The following is a 26,779-nucleotide window of genomic DNA, read 5'->3' on the forward strand; positions in this document are numbered from 1 at the left end:
AGGGGTGCCTTACATGTAAGAAAAGGGAAGGTTGGGGCCTGGCAAGTAGGTGCACCTGCCAGGGAAACATGGCAGTTAACTGCGTGCGCAAACACTACAGTAGTAGGTCTGAGACACATTTACAGGGCCACTCGTGTGCGTGGCCCAACCAGTGCTGTAGGCCCCCTAGTATAATTTGATTTATAGGCCCTGGCAACACTCTGTGCACTTTACTAGGGACTTACCAGTATAAATCAAATATGCCAATCCTGGCTAACCAATCAGAATTACAATTTACACAGCGAGCATGTGCACTTTAGCACTGATCAGCAGTGGTAAAGTGCCTAGAGTCCTACAGCCAATAAAAACAGGTCAGGTAAAATAGGAGGAAGAAGCAAGAAACTTGGGAATAACCCTGCTATAAGGCCTTTTCCAAAAAAGAGAATGCTTTGGGCAATCTAGATTTGGGTGTCTATGTTCTGTGTATCGCCTGTGCTTTCCTGTAGCTTCGCTTCAAATGCAGCTGAGTGTTAGAAAAGCTAAACTTCAATGGAAGCAATGTAAACGTTTAGTAAGCTGGGTGTGAGGTCTTAACCTTGTGCCTCACCACAGTTGACTGAAGCACTGTAGAATGAAAGGTTCTGAGTTTAGATGGGTTTTGCCTCGCAATCCAGGAGCTATATGTGATCGGTAGTATCAAATACTGTAGATGGGTCCAAGACTAATAATGGGCATGGGTGATCTTGATCCTTGGATTACTGTTATTCCTTTTTGATGTTAATTAGGACAGGACCAGTCCCAATCCTGGCAGGGAAGCTGGGGAGAAGATCTCCAAGAAAGCCACATATTTGCCTTGAGCTGGACGGGGTTGGTGGCATAATCATAACCTACTATTTTCATAATCCTGTTTATTATTATTCTTCTTACCAAAGAATGTGCAAGCAGTATGTGACAAAGCAGCATTGAAGATGTAACACTGAATTTGGGGTTTTCTTGAAATAGATTTGCACAGGGAATAATGAAGTACATTGGAAAAATAAAGTCTCTAGTTGGTTCCCTCCTAAATACTCAAATTGTTCTTCTGTTTTACTCCATTTCAGGTGTTGCCTCTAGTAAAGATAACGTTTTCACAGTACTTTATCTTCTCCACAGAATATTGCCTCATACCTTCCAGTAATCTTTTCAACATTTCAGGCTTTGTGTGTCTCCTATTCAACTCTTTAAGGAATTTTCCTCAGCATTTAAGGTTGAAGAACCCTGTGCCTTCCTGTGTGAATCCTCCTCCAAAAAGATAGCTTTACCCTGAAGGAAATGGAGAAGGCCGGTATTACTCTAAGGCCCTGGCTGGAGGGACTCTTACCCCATTGACCCCTGCTCCCTAACCCCCATCCCCCAATCCTGGTAAAATCCCTCTGTTATGGTCCAAGTTTACCTAGAGAAAAATGACAGGCAGGTATTCAAGCCCCTCCCCTCCTCAAACAACTCCCCAATTCCCTCTGACCACTCCTCACCACCGCTCCCTCACAACCCCCACCCTCAGTGCCTGGCTGGAAGAACTTTCCACCCCTGCCTTCTTCCCTAGGTTTTATAGGTCTTTCTGTAAGTGTGGATGCTTTTACCCCATCTCTCCTCTAGTATTAGTTTCTTGTTTCTTCGTGGCTGGGTTTACTCATCGCCATCTTTTCTGGATTGTAGTAGTGCCCTGGTCTATCACTTATAGTCTGCCACCTTTTTTAAAACTCTTTCCACCTCTTTGTTAATGTGGTTGGGCAGTATGGTGGCTGATGGGGGCATCACCCTTGTGTGCCTCAGATCTGAAACTCGCTAGGAATATCTTCCTTTGCCTCAGAGTGCCTCTGCCCCCACCGGCTCCTTTCCCTGGGCCGGACTTCCCCTCCCCGGTTGTAATCTGTTCTCTGGGTTTTATTATCCTGAGTAATATAGAGGAACTACTTAGACAGCGCTTTTCCGGCAACACTTCAAATTCTGGATTTTCCCAGTAACAACTGTTACAAAATGGATGATGGATTATGAGTCACAATTAATCGGGGTCGAAGTGGCAGTTGGTTCCACTTATTGGGATTTGATGAAGACAAACACTATGTAAAGAAGAAAAAATACAATACTAGTAACTTTCTGCAACTTTTCATGCCCTGCAGAAGACATTAACTATTTTGTTGTTGATAGAATCAGTCATGATTTTTTATAATCTAGACATATGTACTGTATAATCTTTTTTTTTTTTATTTATTTTTTATAGGATGTCATTTTATTTGAACAAAACTAACATAACTTTTCACAACAGAACCTGGCAAAAGGTCTTGATTATGATATGTACTGGTTGCAATTTGCGATCATTATTATGTTCACAGTTGCACACTGCTAATGTGGTCTCTCTCGTTCTTAGGAGATGAAAGCATGGAGATCAAAAAACAGATTACAGGAATGAGGCGTTTACTGAATGACAGCGCTGGAAAAATCTACCAGCGAGTTGGTGAAGAGGGAGAGAATATAAAGGAAGAGCCACAAGACATAGAGTTGCCTTGGGTACATGTTAACCCTACTCCTGAGCCTCACCATTCCATTCATCCTTCTCCGAGTGGTACCTGGAATTCAGCATCTCCTCATAGGGGTCATTTTTCTGGACAGTATGGAACCCGATCAAAAACCAACCACAGTTTAATGAAACCATCTGTAGAAACTAATGGTATGATCTCAACATCTCTGGTTCTATGGTTTCGATATAGTGGGGCATAACTAATTACCATTTAAAAACTTTCCCTTAAAATACCTTGCTATTTTCTGTGAAGCCTCGTTATGACTTAGGTGGTTATGTTTTTTGTTTATAGCTTGCATAAAGTTGTATTACTTGGTATTGATTTGTATTATTATTATGGTTTGTATAACGTGTACCTGTGCAAAGATATTTTTTCACATCACTTAAAGTATGATAGGATAGATCTCTGTGATGTGTAGGAGAACAGGCATTTTATGACTGTATGTAGGAAGCTGGCTCTGTATATACTACACCAAAGTGAGGTATAGTGTACACAGAGTCCAGTGGAACCCCAAAGGTAGGCAGAGGTAAAAGTAGATAGCACCTTACTCTCTATTTGTGGTAGTGTGGTCAAGCAGTAAGGCTGTATCAGAGGGTAGTGTTAAGCATTTGTTGTACACACTCAATCAGCAAATTATATCATATACTCAAAGACTGAACCTCAGACCAATTGGTTTTGTATAAAAATATTATTTTAGTTATTTTATTTTCTAGAACCAAGCAAGCCTGACCCAGGTAAGCAATACACACTTTACAGTGGCAATGCAGTTTGTAAACAGTTTCAATTGTAATTGTATATGCACTTTGATTTGACTACAGTAGAGCTACTAGTAATGCCATGCTTTTGATATACTGTACATATACTTTGTATTGGATTTTTAGTAGAATGTCAAGTAGATTACTTTACAGATTACTTTTCTTACACAGTGCAGTATACCTGGATACTGCACTGGGACATTTCCTGTAAACAGGTAAGTAAAAGCGTTTTTGTTATCTAGTTACAGTTTTAAAGGGTTTCATAGATTTTCCAACTCCACACTTACAAACTTTTCATAGGAAAACAGTCAATGTTATCCTATGGTGGACAATAGGGTTATCGGTTGAAAGGTAAGTATTCGGTTGTAGGAGTCGGTATTCCGGGGGTAGACTCAGAGGTCCCCCAGGGTCAAAGATGCACTCTTGTTAAACCCTCAGCGGCACTAGGGCAGCCGGGTGTAGAGTGCTGAGGCCCAATGTTATCCAATGGGGAATAGGGGAGCTCCGGTTGGTGGCTGCTGACGAGCAGGCCACTGGGTTGTGGGAGCAAAGCTCCTAGACTTAAGCTCAGGGCAAATAGGGGTTCAAGCCAGCACAAAAGGTGCACCCTCAGCGGCACTGGGGCAGCCGGGTGCAGAGTGCTGTTTGGCGTCTGGTGCCATGTAGCTTTCAATGAGGAGTCTCCGGTTTGCAAACACACTGCAGGCTCGAGGACGAAGGTCTTCTGGTTGCAGCCACCACTTGGAGAGGTAAGTTGGGATGCTGGGGGTTGGTGAGGCACTGTCGGTTTGGCCACCCAAGGCCGCGGGGCGTCTGGTGCAGGGGTGCTTTTTAGGGTCGGATCTTCTTACCAGCTCCTGGTTGCGGTTGGGGGACCTTCCGGTTTGAGACTGCAGCCATCAGCTGGAGGCTTGAGGCAGGTCAGTGGTCACCGTATCTCAGGTCAGGATCGCAGGTGAGACCTCCTCTTTGTGTTGGGACACTCGAACTGGGGCAGTGGGCGTCGGGTGCAGAGTGGTGCAGACTCTGAGATCCTGCCGGAGCTGAAGTCTGTTAGTGAACAAATCCGGTGTTCATGGGAGACAGAGTCTTTTCTTTTGAAGGCAGGGCAGGTCCTCTGGGTTCTTGAGGCTTCTGGCTGCAGGAAACACCGGGGGTTTCGTTTCTGCAGGTTCAAGGTGGGGACAGGCTGGTAGGGCTGGGGCCAAGTTAGTAGGCGTCCTCCTCTTGTTAGCTTCGCCACGGCTGTTTGGTCCTTCTTCTTTTCTTCTACTGGTTTCTTGTCTGACTTCTTGGTTCATGGCTGCCCCTAAATACTGTATTTAGGGGGCGTTTTAGGGGTCTTAAGGTCAGTAGCCAATGGGCTACTGACCTTAGGGTGACTACACCCATGGTGTGCTCACCCTACGTGGGGGAGGGAGCACAATCCCTAATCCTGATTGGGGAGTGCCTGCCATCTGCAAGATGGCGGGCACTGAAGAGTCGGCTTCACCTCGCCTCTCACACCTGAGGGGTGGGGTTGGCACACCTTCTGGGCTGGCTAATTTTTCCCTCCTGTCTTCCCGCCGAAAAGGAGGGGAGACAGGAAGGGGGCTTGCTCCTGATAACAGGAGAGGCTGAGGATCGCATTACAAAAGCTGCAAGGCCTTTGAAGCTCTCCTTCCACAGATGGCTCTTCCTGACCCAGGAAAGGCTTTGTTTCTGGGCTCAGGAAGCAAAAGCTCCCACCCTAGGGGTCCAGAAACATGTCGCGTGGTGGCTGGCTGGTGTGTACCAGTCCGGGAACCCACCAGAGGCTGGTCGTTTTTCAGGGGGCTTCTCTAAGATGTATACAAAAGGCTATTGAAAAAATATTTTTTTCTTGCCTAGAGGGTGGAGAGGATTCTGGGTCAGAGTAACACCTCCCTATATAATCAGTTACACAATTTATTTTACTCCAACTGACCATCCGGTGGTCGGTATCAATACACGTAGATGGAATGATGTGAAGGAACTAGTGAGGGGAAATTTTTACTTCACCAATAGGTGAGCAAGGAAGCAATTCCTTTTGATTTAGGTACCCTCACACACCCTAGTGGTGTCATGCTTCATCATCGGGTCACCCCGACGCCTAAAAGTCGGGGTGGGCTCAACCACAATGTTGGGAGCTCTTTGAAGATATTACAGACCAGGGGGGGCTAGAAGATAAAAAACCTCAGGCAGATCCCCAGTTTCCCTTTATTATTGGGTCTGTCTAGGTTAATAAAATTACTAAAAATGGGGTCTTTACAGGAGTATTATGGTCCTACGACCCTAGTGCCAACATGTTTCAGTCATTATATGGCCGTAAAGGTCCAGGACTTTCTTCAGGGCAAGAAGAGGCCACCCTGGATAACAGAAGAGGGAATTCCCTATCCTGTTTCTTGCAGCAAGGGCAGAGTAGCTGCTCCTTGTATGAGCGACTGATTAATTAATCTGTCATGCGTCGTATTCCATCTGTAAAAGAGAACATAGAAAACAAAACAAACAACTTATACTTGTGGGTTTTCTTATCTCATACTCGTGCTTAGGATAAAGAACAACACCTACATGTGCCAGGTGATCATAAGGCATAGTGGTGTGCAACTATATCCAAACATGTGCCACTCATAACTGTATCTGTACACAATTAATTGGCGTGACAGATGTATTGTGCGGTGGCGAATTTGCTCGCATCCTAACTGAATCTTCATGCCAGTTAGTATATACTATCAATGTAAAAACTCTCCTAGAGTACGCTCACATACAACACTCTCACCATATCTGTGAATGAACACAGTAATTTTCAACCATGCGTGATTATTAAAAACATATGTGCAACTGTGAAATCAAATCACACACATGCATCCTTTCTTACCCGAATTTCGGATGATTTCCGTTTCTCAGGGGATCGTAGGGCTAATGGGGGTAGCTCTATAGTCAAACCCTATCGTGGGAGCCCCACAATGTAAATAAGAAAGAAAGGAAATTTTGGAAAAAAACGTTTTAGGGCAGTGGAGATAATGAATGTATTAAATTCCCTCTCCGTAAAGATGAAGCTTGCCCGTGTCCCAGGCCCTTCACCAAAAAACCCACTTACTTCGTCAAGAGTCCTGCCCCGCCTGTCCACCTACTCGGTCTCGATCCCCGGTGTTTTGCGCCGTGTTTCGTTGATCGGTGGGTTTATACTTCCGCATTTGTGTGGTAATCACGGGATTGGTCACCCCAGTCATGTGATGAATGACGTGAGCATGTAGTCCCGAGAATATTGGGAAGTGCGGTTACTTGCTATAAAAGGCCATGATTTCAATAAGCACACTATATTACTTATAAAGGTGCCATAGAGGCAAACGCTGACTAAAGTATTTAGTCCCAGCGGAGATTATACCCCGTGTCGTTATCCGATAAGCATAGACTTCCGTGTTTGTATTGTTATCCTAGGATTGGTTCTATCAACCACGTGATGGAACGCGTAAACACGTAGTCCAATCAGACACGTGAAAAAATTGTAGTCCCAACGGCTATAGAATCATGGGAAGTGTTGTTTATGTTATTGGGGGCCGTGATGTCAATAAATGCTATATATTACTTCAATAAGTACCAATAGGGCTTATTTCTGACTAAAGCTATTAGTGTTGTCGGAGGCTCAATAGTGAATGAAAAAAATAATATAATAGCAATTGGAACTCGTTGTTGTCAAATTGACCATACGGATATGTTTGTTATGCGCAGTGTCGGAATATTGATTGGGAGTTATAAGTCACTCATGGAGTATGAATATACATATAAAGCGGAGCCAATAGCGGTTATGTTGACAGGCTGGAAGATCGAGTGATACACTATCGACCGTGATGATCAATGCTATGTATGGGGGTCTCTTAACATGTCTGAAATGGCGTGACCCTGTCACGTGGTCTAATATCCTATATTGGGGATTTTTGTAATGCATTCGTACCCACAATATGGAAATTGCCTCTCCACTAATATAGGGGAGGCTATTGATGATGCTTTAACAATTACCGCCTCAATAAATGGGTAGGAAATTGTTATAATAAACCATCCCATTGACATATGGTCGCACCAGAGAGATCTTAATGAAGAAGGGAAAACTATTCAATTTACCTATTGAGTTGATTCCAGGGTGTGTAATCGTTAAGGCCCTTCTCATGGGTTTTCAAATGATATACCCATCGTTGTTCGCGCTCTAAGAGTTTTTGCTGTTGGTTACCCGTGTTTTTAACCTTTTCCAGTACCGTCCATTTAATCTCTGTATCTTTGTGGGTTTTTTCGTGATAGTGTGCTGTTAGTCTAGTAGCTGTTACTGCTCTTCGTATGGTGCTCCTATGTTCGCTAATGCGAACTTTTACCTTACGACTAGTCATCCCAATTTATATCATTTCACATGGGCATTTAATCATGTAAATTACGGATTCCGAATTACAATTAGTGTGTGACCTTTGCTCCCACGGTGACTGTAAGCCTAATTCCAAAGTTTTAGTGTGTTCTGTAAACGGGCAGGCCACACATGATCCGCAAGGGTAATGTCCCATGACAGGCGGTGTTCCCCATAGTGTCATCTGATTTGTAGATCTTGGTGTAAATGTATTGGTGTGTACTAGGGCATCTCTTAGATTGGAATTTTTTCTAAATTAGAACATAGGTTTTTCAAATGATAGTCTGTTGGATGTTAATATGGACCATTTCTTGTTTATTATCTTCTTCAGGTCATTAGATGAAGAGTTGTACGTAGACACACATTAATTGATCCGGCTGTTCTTTTATATGTGTTTCTAAAAGAGCTTCTCGTGGAGTGTTGCGTGCTCTTTTATTTGCTCTTTCTACGATCTTGATGGGGTACGTCTTTTGTTTGAGTTTGTTTGTAAGGACCGCTGCCTCTTTTTTGTACGTCTGAAGATTGGAGCAGTTTCTGCGTATCCTCAGGAATTGACCTACTGGGAGATTCTCTCTTAAGGAACGCGGATGGACACTGTCAAATCTTAATAGACTGTTCCTATCTGTAGGTTTTGTATACAGAGAACTTTCAAGAGTACCTTCTTTTGCTGTAAATGTAACATCCAGAAAAGAAATACTTTCCTTGTGCACATTCATAGTAAAATGAAGGTGAGTGTTCAAAGAATTAATCCACGTCTTAAAGTTGTCAAGACTCGTTATATCACCCTTCCAAATCATAAGGACGTCGTCAATATATCTGTACCATTTACAGATATTTTCACTGAATGGATTGCGTGTCCATATGTGTTGATCTTCAAAAAAGCTAAGTGTTGTGATCTACAATTCAGAATGATAGGGATGTCATAGAATGGAGTGATGCATCAGATGATGATCACTCATTCCAGGGAGCGAGAGGAAACGGAGCTGGGAGAGCGATAGTTGGTGCTGTATTCCTGATCTGGTTTTTCTGCCAATAAACTTCCTACTACAATCCTCCAGGTGGACAGATCATTTATTACACTGGCGACGAGTTGTTTATGCCTGATTGAGGACACGCAACACAGCGAAGCACCAATTCCCCTATTCGGACTTATTCGGACTTCAAAGATTCTCGGACCCGATTGGACTCAAATAACGGACTTTAAACATGTGTCAAGAAATAAATAGGGAAGCTTCACTGATTCATGTGAGTTTCTTTCAATTTAACTAGTTTTTGCAAACGAATTCAAATCTTACCGTTGCTGCCTTCGCGAGCCTTCACGAGCTTCTCAACGAACGTCTGCATCATCACTGACTGGAACCCACGTACTGGAACGCATGATTGGTTATACACGCTCCTACGCATTGCGTCACTGTGGCCATTTTGTTTCCATAGCAACGGAGATACGAAGCACAGAATACGAACGAGTGCTGTTTTTCTTCTTATACTGAACTCTATTAGCAATTCACTCGCTACAAAGGTAAAAGTAACGGAGATACGAAGCACAGAACGTGAATGAGTGCTGTTTTTCTTGTTGTTCTGAAGTTTATTAACAATTTACACGCCACAAAGGTGAAATTGTTTACAATTAATTGTTCAACCTTTGCACTTGTAATGGAAATGAAGCTTCATTTTAACAACTAAGTCTGAGGAAGACTGCTAGAGAAAATCATCAAATGCACTAAGTCCATGATATCATTGAACTTGTGGAGAGAGGAGGATTTGTGACTGTTCTTCCTGCATTCTTCGTTCTAGCAAGATAATAATAAGAAGTAAACCCAATTGAGCAGTGTGAGATGGCGTTAGCTTCAGCTTCAAGCATGTCACAACCGCCACCTTTTCTTTCCGAAGAAGGGGATCCAATTATACCATGGAAAAGATGGAAAAACCTATTTGATTCATACATTGTAGCCATTGGGGGTGAGAAATTCTCAGCTTTTAGGAAGCAAGCCATCCTTCTTCACAATCTGGGAGTTGAGGGAAGGAATACTTATGACAGTATGGATTTAATCCCAATTGGAGAAGGTGACGGTTCTCCCAGCTATGTGTATGAAATGTCCTTAACAATGCTGGAAAAATACTTTGGTCTCCGCATCAATGTAGTCTTAGAAAGACATAAGTTTTATACTAGGGTACAAGGTCCAGTGGAACGTGTTGGAAGTTACGTTGCAGCTCTAAAAACTCTTGCTCGCACGTGTGAGTTTGGTGACCTTTCGGATTCATTGGTGAGAGACCAATTAGTAAGGTGCACTAACAGTGTTCGCGTTCAAGAAAAGCTTCTCTCTAAAAATCCTTCTTTAACTGAAGCTGTAACTATTGTGGAGGGAATGGAGAACACTACCAAATGGGTGAAAGAGATTAGGAAGAACAAAGAGGATAAAGATCAGAAATCCAATGAAGTTCATGCTATAGAGGAAGAGGAAAGTTTAGAAGTTTATAACACCCTAGCGAAGGTTTCTCCTTCTGCCAGTAACAAGACACCCGTCGGAAAGGACACTTGTGTGCGTGCACCTTTTAAAAGTGCTCATAACAAAGCAGAACGTGACAATCCTCTTGTTGAGGGAGGGGGTAATGCTGGTGATAAAGCTAGTTCGTCTAGTTCCAAACCTAAATGCATGAGATGTGGCAGTTTTTCACATTTCTCAAATTATCTGCACTGTTTTGCTAAGGAGGCAGTGTGCAACAAGTGTGGGATTAAGGGGAATTACGCTAGAGTGTGCAAGGGTTTGGACAAGAATCGCTCCTCCCAGAAGAATGTTGAAGTTGTACGCACTGTTCATTTGAATGTTAAGGCTGACAGCACGAAGATTGATGCTGATAGAGTGATTATGCCGGAATGCAAAATCATGGTTGATGGGTACAATTTTTCTGTCCTAGCTGATTCTGGTTCGCCGTTCACCATGATGGGAATAGGCAATGGGATGAGTGTGTGGGTCTTGAGAGTGTGACCTTGTTGACACCAGATATCAATCCTGTTAGTTATGGTGGAGCTAAAATCAATGTCCTTGGTTATGTTGAGTCTCTTATCAAATTCAAGGATAGACACACCATGGGCAAAGTGTATGTAGCTGAAAGGGGGGACAATTTGCTTGGTTGGAGGCATCAACGAGACCTGGGCATCATGCTTAACCCTTGTGCTAAGGATCCCAAAGACCAGGTCATGTTGGTGAATTCCTGGGGTGCGAGTGATGAGTGCTATGATAAGTTCCCAGAGGTCCTTCTCGGATGCGTTTGGTTGCCTGGAAGGGTTTGAGCATCGTATAGTTACTCCAACCCAAGAGAAACGGGTTTAACAACTTGAGTAAAAAAGAACGCGTGGCCATGGCAACCCTTCAATCCAGGACGGATATAGTCATTAAACCAGCAGATAAGGGTGGAGCTACCGTTATTCAAAGTACAAATGCATACAGAACGGCTTGTCTGAATCTCTTGGCAGATACCAGATATTACAAGAAGATCAACAGGGATCCAACACAACGTATTAAAACTACTATCATGGCACTTACAGCAGACGATCTCACTAAAGAGTGGATCACTAAGAAGGAGTATGCTTTTTTGCATCAGGAAGACCCCAGAACTCCACTGTTCTACACAATCCCAAAAATACACAAGGGAAAGACTCCTCCTCCGGGCAGACCCATTGTCTCAGGCATTGGTTCTGTCCTCGAACCATTATCAAAATACACAGATTGGTTCCTACGCCCTTTGGTGAAGAAGATTAAATCGTATGTCCAAGACACTAAGCATCTCTTTAATCTCCTAACACAGGTGGAATACAATCCAGTGGACAACTTTCTGGTCCAGAAATTCTGAAACAAGAGGACTGGCTGTGGGCAGCACCAATTGAGTGGGTGATTACTCTCATACATCTGGCCCTTACGGAAAACGTCTTCACCTTTAAGAAGATCAACTTTATTTACAAGTACACGGTACTTCAATGGGCAGCACATTCGCCCCTAGTCTAGCATGCCTGTATGTTAGCTTTTTTGAAGATCAACACATATGGACACGCAATCCATTCAGTGAAAATATCTGTAAATGGAACAGATATATTGACGACGTCCTTATGATTTGGAAGGGTGATATAATGAGTCTTGACAATTTTAAGACGTGGATTAATTCTTTGAACCCTCACCTTCATTTTACTATGAATGTGCAAAAGGAAAGTATTTCTTTTCTGGATGTTACATTTACAGCAAAAGAAGGTACTCTTGAAAGTTCCCTGTATACAAAACCTACAGATAGGAACAGTCTATTAAGATTTGACAGTGCCCATCTGCGTTCCTTAAGAGAGAATCTCCCAGTAGGTCAATTCCTGAGGATACGCAGAAACTGCTCCAATCTTCAGACGTACAAAAAAGAGGCAGCGGTTCTTACAAACAAACTCAAACAAAAGATGTACCCCATCAAGATCGTAGAAAGAGCAAATAAAAGAGCACGTAACACTCCACGAGAAGCTCTTTTAGAAACGCATATAAAAGAACAGCCGGATCAATTAATGTGTGACTACGTACAACTCTTCATCTAATGACCTGAAGAAGATAATAAACAAGAAATGGTCTATATTAACATCCAACAGACTATCATTTGAAAAACCTATGTTCTAATTTAGAAAAAATTCCAGTCTAAGAGATGCCCTAGTACACACTAATACATTTACACCAAGATCTACAAATCAGATCACACTGGGGAACACCGCCTGTCATGGGACATTACCCTTGCGGATCATGTGTGGCCTGCCCGTTTACAGAACACACTAAAACTTTGGAATTAGGCTTACAGTCACCGTGGGAGCAAAGGTCACACACTAATTGTAATTCTGAATCCGTAATTTACATGATTAAATGTCCATGTGAAATGATATACATTGGGATGACTAGTCGTAAGGTAAAAGTTCGCATTAGCGAACATAGGAGCACCATACGAAGAGCAGTAACAGCTACTAGACTAACAGCACACTATCATGAAAAAAAACACAAAGATACAGAGATTAAATGGACGGTACTGGAAAAGGTTAAAAACACGGGTAACCAACAGCAAAAACTCTTAGAGCGCGAACAACGATGGGTATATCATTTGAAAACCCATGAGAAGGGCCTTAACGATTACATACCCTGGAATCAACTCAATAGGTAAATTGAATAGTTTTCCCTTCTTCATTAAGATCTCTCTGGTGCGACCATATGTCAATGGGATGGTTTATTATAACAATTTCCTACCCATTTATTGAGGCGGTAATTGTTTAAGCATCATCAATAGCCTCCCCTATATTAGTGGAGAGGCAATTTCCATATTGTGGGTACGAATGCATTACAAAAATCCCCAATATAGGATATTAGACCACGTGACAGGGTCACACCATTTCAGACATGTTAAGAGACCCCCATACATAGCATTGATCATCACGGTTGATAGTGTATCACTCTATCTTCCAGCCTGTCAACATAACCGCTGTTGGCTCCGCTTTATATGTATATTCATACTCCATGAGTGACTTATAACTCCCAATCAATATTCCAACACTGCGCATAACAAACATATCTGTATGGTCAATTTGACAACAACGAGTTCCAATTGCTATTATATTATTTTTTTCATTCACTATTGAGCCTCCGACAACACTAATAGCTTTAGTCAGAAATAAGCCCTATTGGTACTTATTGAAGTAATGTATAGCATTTATTGACATCACGGCCCCCAATAACATAAACAACACTTCCCATGATTCTATAGCCGTTGGGACTACAATTTTTCACGTGTCTGATTGGACTACGTGTTTACGCGTTCCATCACGTGGTTGATAGAACCAATCCTAGGATAACAATACAAACACGGAAGTCTATGCTTATCGGATAACGACACGGGGGTATAATCTCCGCTGGGACTAAATACTTTAGTCAGCGTTTTCCTCTATGGTACCTTTATAAGTAATATAGTGTGCTTATTGAAATCATGGCCTTTTATAGCAAGTAACCGCACTTCCCAATATTCTCGGGACTACATGCTCACGTCATTCATCACATGACTGGGGTGACCAATCCCGTGATTACCACACAAACGCGGAAGTATAAACCCACAGATCAACGAAACACGGCGCAAAACGCCGGGGATCGAGACCGAGTAGGTGGACAGGCGGGGCAGGACTCTTGACGAAGTAAGTGGGTTTTTTGGTGAAGGGCCTGGGACACGGGCAAGCTTCATCTTTACGGAGAGGAAATTTAATACATTCATTATCTCCACTGCCCTAAAACGTTTTTTTCCAAAATTTCCTTTCTTTCTTATTAACATTCTGGGGCTACCACGATAGGGTTTGACTATAGAGCTACCCCCATTAGCCCTACGATCCCCTGAGAAACGGAAATCCTCCGAAATTCGGGTAAGAAAGGATGCATGTGTGTGATTTGATTTCACAGTTTCACATATATTTTTAATAATCACGCATGGTTGAAAATTACTGTGTTCATTCACAGGTACGGTGAGAGTGTTGTATGTGAGCGTACTCTAGGAGAGTTTTTACATTGATAGTATATACTAACTGGCATGAAGATTCAGTTAGGATGCGAGCAAATTCGCCACCGCACAATACATCGTCTCACGCTGATTAATTGTGTACAGATACAGTTATGAGTGGCACATGTTTGGATATAGTTGCACACCACTATGCCTTATGATCACCTGGCACATGTAGGTGTTGTTCTTTATCCTAAGCACGAGTATGAGATACATCACTTTGGAACCATCACTAAGAAAACCCACAAGTATAAGTTGTTTGTTTTGTTTTCTATGTTCTCTTTTACAGATGGAATACGACGCATGACAGAAATCAGTCGCTCATACAAGGAGCAGCTACTCTGCCCTTGCTGCAAGAAACAGGATAGGGAATTCCATCTTCTGTTATCCAGGGTGGCCTCTTCTTGCCCTGAAGAAAGTCCTGGACCTTTACGGCCATATACGGACTGAAACATGTTGGCACTAGGGTCGTAGGACCATAATACTCCTGTAAAGACCCCATTTTTAGTAATTTTATTAACCCAGACAGACCCAATAATAAAGGGCAACTGGGGATCTGCCTGAGGTTTTTATCTTCTAGCCCCCCTGGTCTGTAATATCTTCAAAGAGCTCCCAACATTTTGGTTAAGCCCACCCCAACTTTTAGGCGTCTGGGTGACCCGATGATGAAGCATGACACCACTAGGGTGTGTGAGGGTACCTAAATCAAAAGGAATTGCTTCCTTGGTCACCTATTGGTGAAGTTAAATTTTCCCCTCACCAGTTCCTTCACATCATTCCATCTACGTGTATTAAGCTTCTCTAAGATGCCCTCTGTGTGCATTTCTCACACTGGCATTAGCGTGGGTTTAATGTGCGTGGGTTTCAGTGTAGCCATTATGGTGCTGTGTAGTTCGTAATGACAAACTCCCAGCACCATATACTCTTAATGGCAGCACTACACTTACAATGTCTAATAATTGACTTAGACACTGTAGGGGTACAGGGCTCATGCACCTGTACCCGCACCACTGGTATAGTGCACCCAGTTAGAGGGGTGACTGATCTATGCCAGGGCAGTGGGTTGTAGGCATAGCACACAGGGATGTGTACCATGTCGACTCTTCACTTTGTTCTGCACCAAAACATGCAGCCTGCAATGGCAGTGTGTGTGTAAAGGTACAGGACCTCTAAGGGTGGCACAATAAGTGATGCAGCCCTTTTGGGCCTTCCCTGGCCGCAGTGCCCTTGGTACCCGTGGAACCTTTTACAAGGGACTGACATGTGGCCAGAGAGGTCCCAATTGGGGCTACAAGGTACAGTCTTGGGGAAAGAACACAGGCCCTGGGAACCTGATTGGCAGGGGCCCAGGGCACATCAAGTCAAAGTGCATCAGTAGTCCGGCAAAAAGTGGGGGGTTACTGCAACAGAAACCCAGCTTCCCACATTGTTCACTAGCTACAATTTACTTTGGAAGTTCGTTTTAAAGAACTGTAGCTGTACATTTTCATCTCCAGAGATCCATATTTAGGGCTCATAAATGCTTATATCCATAGCCTATCTTTTTCTTAGGGTTCGGTATGGATGGATAAATAGATGGACCTCTCTTACATGTCAGTCTGCATGCGGGTTATTGCCTGGGCACAGGGGGTATCCAATAAGAAAACGTATTCTGCTCTCTCGTCCTATAGGGATAACAATAATCATGGAATAGAGAGACTTTCGTTATGTACCCACTAGCCTGGATTTAGCTCCTGTAACCTCATCTTTGCCTGCCTTCTATTTTATGAATTGTGTCAATATTCAAAATGCCTGCCCTGAATTTGCTTCAGTCTTAGTTCACATTCTTTCACCTGTTTCTCTTGCCTCAGACAAGGCATACTTGCTTGTGCCTTCTGTGAAGCTTGACAACAACCTTAACAGTTTGTATGTGTACGTCCTTTTCAGTCCAGTTCTGGAATGCCTCTCACTGCAATACCACAATGGCTTGTATTCAAGGGCAGCAAATGTAGTTTAGCCAGAGTTCAAATCTATCAAAGAATCTCATCTCTTCAGGTAAATAACTCTCTGTCTTTGGAATATAAGAGCCTACTCAGAGTACTGGATATGCTTGCTACCTACTCTCCTTCTGAATTAGGCTGGACGTCTGGCCCTACTATGCTCTTGATTAGGCACACCTGTACCTTTTGGGTGTGATAAAAGTATTTTTCTTTGAAACTTTTAATAAAAATATTATAATTATCCATGTGTCTCAAAAAAGATTTAATGTCAGCACTTTTTTGCAAAACAGTATTCAATTTGCTAGAGCTGCAGATAAAAACAAAAGAAGAAAAATGTAATTTCATTGTAACAAGAAACACATTTTCATACAGCGGTATCTACAAATAATCATTCTGTTTCAATGTCAAGTATATGGAGTTAAAGATTATTATTACACTAAGTCGCTACTCATTTTGGAATATGGATAACTAATCACTAGAGACACTCAAGTTGAAATATATTTTAGCCAACCTCCAGGAAAGAATACCTAATTTACTTCCAATTTGAGAGACGACTGAAGTAATTAAGATGTGTGCCACATATATTACATTGTCCATAAATGAATTAGAATTTTAGTACCACTCACAAAACAATTAAACTGAGTTGTCCCAACGTAGAACACTAATGTTTCAAGTAATATTTAGAACCAATAAAAAGTGGCTTACTATTGTGATGGTTGGTTGTTAGTTCTCAGGTTCTTGTTAGCTAAACAATGATCTGATGCTAGGTTCAAGTGCCCCTTGTTGGAAAATTGGGATGCCATAAAGAGACAGATTTAGGTACTCTACTTGGCATACATTGCTGCTGAACTCATGATAGCTCTGGTACTACTGTTTTCTCTTACAGTTTATGAACCCCTGCTTGTGGCTCACAACCCTTGCTGTGACATCCCTCACATATTGATTAGATGTATTCTCCTTCAAAGTAGCAGGTTTAGCACAGTTACCCAACGCTGTTGGGAACCAGGGTATCCGGGTTACTGCCACAATTGGAACTAACAAAAATCCACCTATAATCATTTGTGTTCGTCTTTAGAGGGCTTATGCATTGGTTTATGTAGTTCATGGCTCAACGGTGCTGATTACAGTGCTGGGTGCATTATAGGTAATTGATTGCTCCTTGCCCTTCAAGATACATTCCACCACTAGTTTTTCATTATTCACTTGGTAAGAACAGCTGTGTTGTAGTGATTCATCCTCATCAGTGGGGTTAAACAATCTCAGAACGAAATAAGTGGCTGAATTGCAGTTGTCTGCCATGGCTTACCAACTAAGCCGTAATAAAATAGTAGAAGTTATCAGCTCGTAGGATTTGTATACGATAGACACCTAGTGTAAATCAAGTTTCAATGATTTTTAACTGTATATATAAAAACTACCTTTTTATTTGTAATGAGCACACACTACTTATGCTACATTTTCAAAGTCTGTTTCCCACATCTGTCTTGCAGAGGGTAATAAAACGTATTCTTTCCGGATAGTACAGGTGCAAAATTTGTTAATGCTACCAGTTGTAGACAAGGCACATTAATGTCCTGGAAATCGCTCAAAACACATCTTTTATGTCTTCACCTGAACTAATACTTATATCTTGTATATTACCTATTTTATCCAACATTCAAATTTGCCTTTTCCTCATTTTTGAAATATCCTGGCCATTTCAATATTCTCTTCGTGCATTGTGGCATAATCCTTGAATTATAACCTAATATCTGTTTTCTGTAAACTTTTCAGTTGCAACCTGAATTAAATCCGATCTATGTTAGGCATACTAAGGCCTCATAACAACAATTGCACCATAGATAAATGTTAAATAAAAGTTTTGTAGCCAGATTTTAAATGTTCTATAACGGTCTTCTCTACTTATCTTTTCTGTCAGTGGTAGATCTACAAAAAGGCGGTTAAATAGATAGTAACTAAAAAACAACTCCCACATTTATCGTTTTTCTTCCATCACAGGTGTTCTAAAAGCATATATATATTCTGGTGAAATATATATATAGTTAGGCAGGTGAAATCCTGATGAGTTCATACATCAAACTGCAAACTCAAAAATTTACATTTCACAGTTACTTCATTCAGGTAGAATTTCAACTTGAGTTACAATTTACATTGCCCACTGTTCTCTGAGAACTGCAAATCGTTAATAAAGGATGTCAACTGCAAGCAATTTTTAAAACCATCAAACATTAGGCTGATTCAAACTTTGACTAATTTGTGCACAAATATTTGTAAATTTAAGAAAATCTACTGGTGGTGCTCCTGAAAGAGAAACCGTTTTCCTTAGAATTAATTGCAGAGTACTAAAAGCTGTTTTCAGCTTCTTACCTTTTGCTGTCCTGATAACACCTTTGGTATGATACTCTTTTATCACACAACTTCACTTGATATATTAAAACATGAAGAAATTGTATTCTTCCACCATCCTTAAAAATGATATCTGTTTGATTTGGTAATGTATTAGAGCTTTCAATTTTACAAACTACTGCATTTAATGGACTAGTTTAGTTACACAGTATGGAGTTATCTTGATCGAAAGTATAACAAGCTAAAGTGGTACCTTAGATCATGTTTAGGTCTCTGCTACAGACAGCTTTAGCTGTTTGTTTGCAAGTCTTGTTGTGTCCATTTCATTACTTATATATAGAGTGAGCGTTGGGTAAGCTTCCTGCTACTGATTTGATGGTTTTCCTCCCTGTTCTTGTGTTTGTCCTACTTGGGAGCATTTCAGTTTCACAGTGTCTTGATGTTTCGAGGTATGCCTCCACTGCTTAGTCAAACCTTGCATTACATCTTATGTAAGGGGCTATTTTGTCCACCTTTCTCCCTGCTCCACCTTCTCTCTCTCTCTCTCTCTCTCTCTCTCTCTCTCTCTCTCTCTCTCTCTCTCTCTCTCTCTCTCTCTCTCTCTCTCTCTCTCTCTCTCTCTCTCTCTCTCTCTCTCTCTCTCTCTCTCTCCTTTTTCCCCATCCCTCTTGTTTACCACCCCTCCCAACCCACCACCCAGCATCCTTTTGCCATCCGTCCTGGTCAGCCCCCTGGCAAAGTAGATCACACAGATAAGACCTGTCAGCTTTGCCAATCATTGTTTGTAGTAGATTTTTGATCCCATTTCCAACATTGTGCTTTCATTGTGAAGTATTATTGTAAATAATTTGAGGTTAGCACCATCATTCAAACATTAGTCTAGAAAGCTTATCTTGTAGTAGCTACCCTAAGTGGTCACGTTTTTCCTAAATAGCTGTTATGGTACATTTTGGGGATTTCAAAAAGTAGTTACATATTTGACTGAACATCATCAATAAACATACCATCAAGACTTTCCTCAGATTCCTTTAGCAGCAGGTTTGACTGTTTTTTTTCCATTTCTTATTCTTTGGTCAGGAGAATTACCAGTGGGGAGTTCTTTAGTTGGATCAAACTGCTGCACCTGTAACTGTCAGCCAACATTGCAGGCCATACTTCAAGAACTGAAAGTTATGAGAAAGTTCATGCAGTTACAAGCAGGTACATGAATTTAATAATACAAAACCAAGTTTTATTTTTTTGTATTCTTGATAAAGTTGCTTTTTTTTTTGTTTATGATGAATAGAGTTTACGATCTGCTTTAATGCCGTTGTGTTAACTTTATATATTTTTCTCAGGTTTGTAAGCAGGTTTTACTAATTTTAGACATGTTAACTCTGAAGACGGTCTTGGTCTATGTTTGGTTTTTAAATCCATTCTCCTTTATAGTGACAAAGCAGAACACCAATAGTAAACGCCAGTCCGATGTTTTATTATTCAGAGGTGCACATAACTGAACAAAAACATATTATTCACCTTCCAGCACAAAATATCTGGAGCAAATATGAATATTGATAAAATATCAAAAAAGGTTTGGATCATGTTAAATCTTTGTGATAATTTTAAGTGGTTTGAAGTTTACAGCTTTCAACCCATTCCTCAGATGGATCATAGATATTCTTAAATTTTAGAGGGAGCCAAATTCGTTGGAAATAAAGTTACTCCAATGTCATGATCCTCTCTTCTTTGAGGCTCGCTTCACCCTTGAGGGGGAGGTCTTCTGATCTTCATTTCATGGCAGTGATGGATCTTGTCACAAAGAACCAAAAGGAGATTCGTTTTTTTTCTGTTTGGGTTGCCACCACAATTTTGTCGCCACTCTGTTAGTCATGCATGGATTATAATATAATTGCTCCCCTAGTGCTTCTTTCAGATTATCATGCACAGACAGCTAATGTTTGTATTTTTGAACACTCCCAAATAATATGCCTTCAGGTGCCTGCAGAATTTTAACATCTGGTACGTTGACTCTGTTTCCTGTTGAGAACATGTATGTTATGGTTCATGTGTGTGACATAGTCAATATAAGAAAAAGTACTGCATGCACAAGAGATTTGAACTAACCTGGTGATATCCCCATTCATTTCACTGCATTCTTTTTTGGAAACGGAAGTCTCTTGATCCTCTGACCCCAATGCTCGAATCTTAGTATGTTATGGGACTATAATGGCTGATACATTTTGTTATGTACTTGACATAGGTAATCCCTACAGTGAGGTTGGTGAAATATGGCAGCAAACAATACTGACCCCTCGTTTTGATAACTTTGCGATATTAGCAATATGTTAAGATTGAGAATGCAATACAAACCAGGTGAGTTTGATTCCTTAAAAATTCTCGTGTGAAAATGGCGCAGGGCCAACCTGCAGCCTCAAGAGAACCACCAGCTGCAAGTACCAACTAAGATAGTTTCCATACCATTCTACTTTCAACATTACCTAAATACCTATTCTGACCACACATCTTTACCATTACAAATAACTGGAATAATTGGTAAAGAGGAATTAAAGCTAACTCTAGGAAAAGATACATATGATCATTTGTGTAACTGTCCGAGTGTCCAGGAAATGTTCTCTCCTGCACAATGAGAAGAAAAAGAACATTGTGTATTTGGAGGTTACCGTCATCCGTGTTATCATTCACACTCTGAGAAACACAGATTTCCACAACACCAAACTCGGACTCCACTCAGCTAATACTACACACATTCTATCCTCCGCATGTAGCCACTCGTCCTTTCACACCTTCCTTCACTAGAATGGATTCCCATTTCCAGCATTATGACACCTGGGGAACATTACATAGATTTCACACCCTAAACCTTGCCAACTTTCAGTGGTGACAAATGAGATATACCTTTTTCCACAATACCTGGTTTACTGACCCTTCCATATTGTTCAATCTCCTCACTGGGATTGCTCAACTTCGAATTGTTTTGACCTTGTCTGCTATGATTACACCTCCTTCTTCATCTCAAAATTCAATTTGACAAATTAGATTTTTTAATTACCCACCATGGACCCAACCTAGTAGAAAGTTTCCTCCCTCTTAAACGTTCTCAAAGCATTTTACCTGCCATCGAATGGGGTGTTATTCTGTATGATAATAGCATAGCTTGTAACAAATTCTTCCACATTAACACTGGTTTAAGCGCTAATTGTATGGACTTCCTGATAACTCTATTAAACTGCTCAACCTGACTATTAGCCACGGAATGATCAACTTTACTCCAAGGTCTAACAGGCAATGTAACAGTCTTACAGGGCATGGCAGTCTCATCACCACTACAACTCAGGTTACAGTCCCTTATCTACCAACAAACCATACTAACAATGTCTGGTCACCAGAAATTCTCCTTAACCTTCCTCTTGGTATTGGAAATGACTCATTCTTCCAATGATGTTAGGAACACCAATAGGAGGAACAATTTTTTTTCTCCTCTTAAAATTATTTTGTTACATAATAATAATTCTTCTTTCACTTTGCAAGAAACAGAGCAATTGGCTTTTATCATTCTCTCACTAAGCCAACCCATTGTAATATAAGCTTTGATAGTCTCAAATTCAACATCTTTTTCCAGCTCTCTCAACCATACTTTCTCGGTCAGTTCACTTCCTCTCAGCTCATTCGTACCTTATGAAGCATTTGAATATGTAAACGCCACTTCACACACAAAATGATCACGTTCCAGACCATTACTATTATTGCCTACCGATGTGTGACAGTTTGTTAGGAACCGTATTAATTCTTCCTGGAACATATTCAGTTTCATAGTGTACATCTGTAATTTGGACGCTAACCTTGCTAGTCTGTGTTAAATTATTTCCACCTCAAGGTCTTTAAATGTTAATTAATTGTCAGTTCGAATCTTAAACGTCTTACATAACACATGCAATCTGAAACGTTCTGCAACCCAGGTAGCTGCCAACAATACTCATCCAATGGTTGAGTAATTTCTTTAAGCCGGAGTAAGTGTGTGAGGCATAACGTACAATCCATTAATTCTCATGCTTATTTTGTGCCAAGACTGCACCTACACCATACCACTGGCATCCACTTCAGTGCCACAATTAGTATCCATCATGAATGCTTTCAAACGGAGCACGCAATATCTCTTCCCTAATCAAGGCAAAACAAGTAGATTGCTCTCTTGTTACATTTAATCATCAACCCCTTATCAGATAGCACATTTTTTTACATTTTTCTCATGATCTGTTTTGTCCTTTACAAATATTAAAATGTAATTCTGAAAAATTCTCGCCTCTTGAATAACATCTTACAACTTAAACATTGTTCTTTGGAATACCACTGAGGTACTTGCCAATCCAAATAGCATCCTCTTATGCTGAAAAGCTCCTTCTGGAGTTATGAACATTGTGAAATGCTTTGTATTGTCCTCAAGCTCAATTTGATGGTAAGCATTGGTAAGAGCAATAGTATAAAAGTCCATGGCACCACACACAGACAACATTAATTCTTGTACATTTGGTAATGGAAAGTTGTTCACCCAGATTGCTTCATTCAAACTCTTTCACTCAACATATATTCTTAGATCCCAACCAGCAATAAGCAAAACCACAACAGGTGACATTAAGTCAGAGCTTTCAATCGGTTCTATGATATCCTTGTTACACAAATCCTGAAGGATTCAGGTTAACTTATGTCTGTAATTCATGGGAACATTATGCATTTTCTGGCTCAAAAGCAGTTTTCTTTCTAAATATAATCTTGTTTTTAAAGTCAGTTTTCCTAAGGATGTACTAAATATCTCTGCACACTCATTTTCTGGTTCCTTGTATTCAGAACATCCACCACCCATCTCTTTTAACTATGTACACCAGTGCATGGTCTCTAGGATCCAATTTTATTCCCAAATCAACTTGATGTGACCATCCCAAAATCATTTTCCCCTTTGCCACATACATTTTACCATTGAATATCTTGTTAAATTCAAAATTAGCCAATGCAAATGCCACCATAAGAATTCCATGCCCATTGTAGCTACCAGGACAAACATCAGGCCATAGCCATCTTATCTTAGGCCATAGTGTGCCAAATAAAGCTTTACCCTTTATGGTTTACTAAGTGGAAGAATTTTCCCTAGCAGTTACTTCTACACCATCCATTAGCAATTCAATTAGCAATTTTACTGGTAACTCTTTGAATACATCACCATCCTCCACACTCAAAACCACATCTTGCATTTCAAGGACATCCTCATAATTGTCTGAAATTTAGTTGACCTTCCATTTACATATTCTAGCATAGGCTACTAAAATGTCATTTGTTTCTTAAATGTACTCCAACTTTTTTATCCAAACTGGACAATGGTTAGCATTGGTTAAATGACCTTAGAATTCACATGTATCCAAAACTTGTCCTGCCTGTACATACTACAAATTTTCTGCAGTTTAGATTTTACTACTTTTATGTTTTTAGTTACCGCATTCACCATTCTAGAAGGTTTGCCATCCTTCATTACTGCTGGTTTGCATTTCTCTGACTCTTCAATATATCTTAATGCATCTAGCTCAGCCTTTAAATGCATTTCACCTCACAACCACAATCTTACCTATATTTTCTTAGGCTTAGTTTTCATTAAGACTTGGTCTCTCAATATCTGATTGTATGTCTTATGTTCCAAATTACATGTGACGGCTAAACCCCTTAGAGCAGCCACACATTGAACAATTGTTTCATCCTTTTCCTAGCTATGGTTAAGGAAAGCTTCAATTCTATTAAGGATGCGGAGGCGAGGATTATGCTCAACTCTTTGATTTGTTCCACTCTGCATCCTTAAACAACACGTTTTATTCTAAGACTACAGATCCCTTAAGTCTTTGCAACAACTGAACAGTATAACCATAGGGTAAGCCCCATATAAGCAAAATCAAAGAACAACTCTTCCTCTATCTTCAAGTGAAACATCCTGAAGTCTTTTCTTTCAGTAGTCTTTTTTCTGGTCATATCCTGGAGAAAACGAAAAATATGACAGCAATAAATTCTCAAAATATGGCACACATTTAAAGTTATTCACAACATCAGCAATACTGGTAACTGTCAAGATATGCAACAATGAACTAGATACATCTGCATATGTATCAATAGGTACAGTTCGAGTCCTAATCACTTAAACAACTTATATTGAACCTTCATTGTAGACCCCATATCAGCGTATACTAATGCAGCACCGAAGACTTCAGAGGATACGATGAGGGTAATGGGTGCTAACCAAATTGGGAAGAATAAACCTAATCTCCACGTCTTCAATACAATTTAAACTTTCCTTCATGATAGCTAGGAAAATGTATATTCTATGTCAGGTTTGGAGGCTCAGATTATGCTAGTTTAAAGCTGGTTGACAACTAGTAAAGTCATGCCAGTGATGGGTTTGAAATAAAACGTCTTAAAAGTGAAATCTAAGGACCAATCAGCTGTTTTGAGATTATCCTCTAGACAGCTCCCCGGGAAGAGGGCCTTCGAGGCCATAGCTCCACCGGTGGAGTGTGCCCGAAGGCAGAGGTATCGATGCCTACTTCTTGCAGGATCCATCTTACCCAACGGGCAATAGTCGTCACCGAGAATGACTTGAGAAGCTTCTCGAGGGAAATAAACAGTTGAGCCATTCCAGGTGGTCTATATTCCTCAGTCATAGACTCATTGACCCTCAGACAATGTACCACGCACAATTCAATTTTGGATGACCCAGGAACGCCTGGTTGTGAACCACCCTGTTTTTGGATTTGGCGCGCCAAGACATAGTGAATGACACCCCCTCCGAAGTGAACATACGTGCTGTGACATCTAAGGCACAAACGGCCAAAACTCAACGGCACGAGGTGAGACCTAACAGGATTGCTAATTTACCTGTTAATTCTTTATGGGACCGATATGGATTATCCTGCCATGATTGCAACATTTAAAGTACCATATTCACATCCCAAAGTGAAGAATACTTTGGTTCTGGTGGAAAAGATAACCGAATGCCCCTCAGGAGCCTACAGACTAATGGGTGTTCCCCTACTGGGACATCATGTATAGGAATGTGGCCTGCCGAAATTGCAGATCGGCATGCATTGACAGTGCCATAATCCAACTCTTTATCCACCAATTCTGACTGGAAATTGACAATGTGCACTACATCCGCCCCCACTGGATCCAAACCCTGTCACAGACACCAGCATGCCCATCTTCTTCACACCGAGCCATATCTCTTGACAGAGTCTTCCCAGGCTCTTCTGATGAGGGGGGGGGGGATAGCCTGTGACGAAAGGCCTGGGACCTCCCAACGTCACCTGTAATCCTCCAACCAATTAGTCTGAGAGTCCCTTCCTGAACCAGTTGATGCAAGTTGCCATAAGGATTCGTCATGAAAAGAAGAGTCGGGGGGAAAGTAGGATTGGAAAATCCATAGAAAGTTCCTCAAGAACCGGATACCATTCAAAGTGATGTCTTCAGGATTATCTCCACCTTCTGATGTCGGACTAATGCCGTGAGCCTGCTATCGTCGAGAATGGGGGAAACGTATACTCCCTGAACTGGCTCCAATCTTGGAGGAAGGCTTCCGCAAGCGTATCTGGACGTCAGCTGAAGAAGCGGGAGGTTGGTGATTGAGCCGTGACACAAAAAGGTCCATTTGGCATGGGCCCCACTACGTCCTCAAACTCTGAAAAAGAGAGAGATCCTCCTTTGAGGTGCTGTTCTCCTTTAAGTGCAAAAAGAACAATTGATGGACAGAATGCAGAACAATGTCATACATTCACCCCGTACAGAGATCTGGGCCTAAATCCATCGTTTTTTTGCTCCCCATGCCATTCCAGTTTGAACCCAGCCATATGCAAGTCAGGCTTGACCCTGCACCCACTGGGAACAGTCCAGCCCGAACTGCCAGGCCAGGTCCTCCCTGGACTGGAAAGAAGCATCCTAGGACCGGTTTCGGGGTTCACCCCTTATCAGCCAGGATAGCTTGACTCCAGTGGCATGGAGAGCACGTGACTCACGTCTGGGCATACCCTTCTCACTCTGGTGACAAATGCAAAAAGAACAATTGATGAACAGAATGCAGAACAATGTTATACATTCACACCAGTACAGAGATCTGGGCCTAATCATGTTTTTTTGCTCCCCATGCCATTCCAGTTTGAACCCAGCCATATGCAAGTCAGGCTTTACCCTGCGCCCACT

The 26,779-nt window shown here is 41.3% G+C and overlaps 1 protein-coding gene across 4 annotated transcripts in view; it reads left to right on the plus strand.

Annotated features, from left to right (window-relative positions):
* BEND7 (BEN domain containing 7) overlaps positions 1 to 26,779 on the plus strand; it is a 398,804-nt gene that overhangs the window by 216,504 nt on the left and 155,521 nt on the right. For all 4 annotated transcript variants that reach the window (XR_014981306.1, XM_085652959.1, XM_085652958.1 and 1 more), the window contains exons 3-4: positions 2,387 to 2,686; positions 19,634 to 19,756. Coding sequence is in view for 3 of the 4 variants with exons in the window: in XM_085652959.1 (XP_085509085.1) it covers positions 2,387 to 2,686; positions 19,634 to 19,756 (423 nt within the window). In the remaining variant the exon portion in view is untranslated. The remainder of the gene's footprint in view (positions 1 to 2,386; positions 2,687 to 19,633; positions 19,757 to 26,779) is intronic.

The sequence above is a fragment of the Triturus cristatus genome, chromosome 4_1, assembly GCF_964204655.1.
Source record: "Triturus cristatus chromosome 4_1, aTriCri1.1, whole genome shotgun sequence".
NCBI classification, from domain to species: Eukaryota; Metazoa; Chordata; class Amphibia; order Caudata; family Salamandridae; genus Triturus; species Triturus cristatus.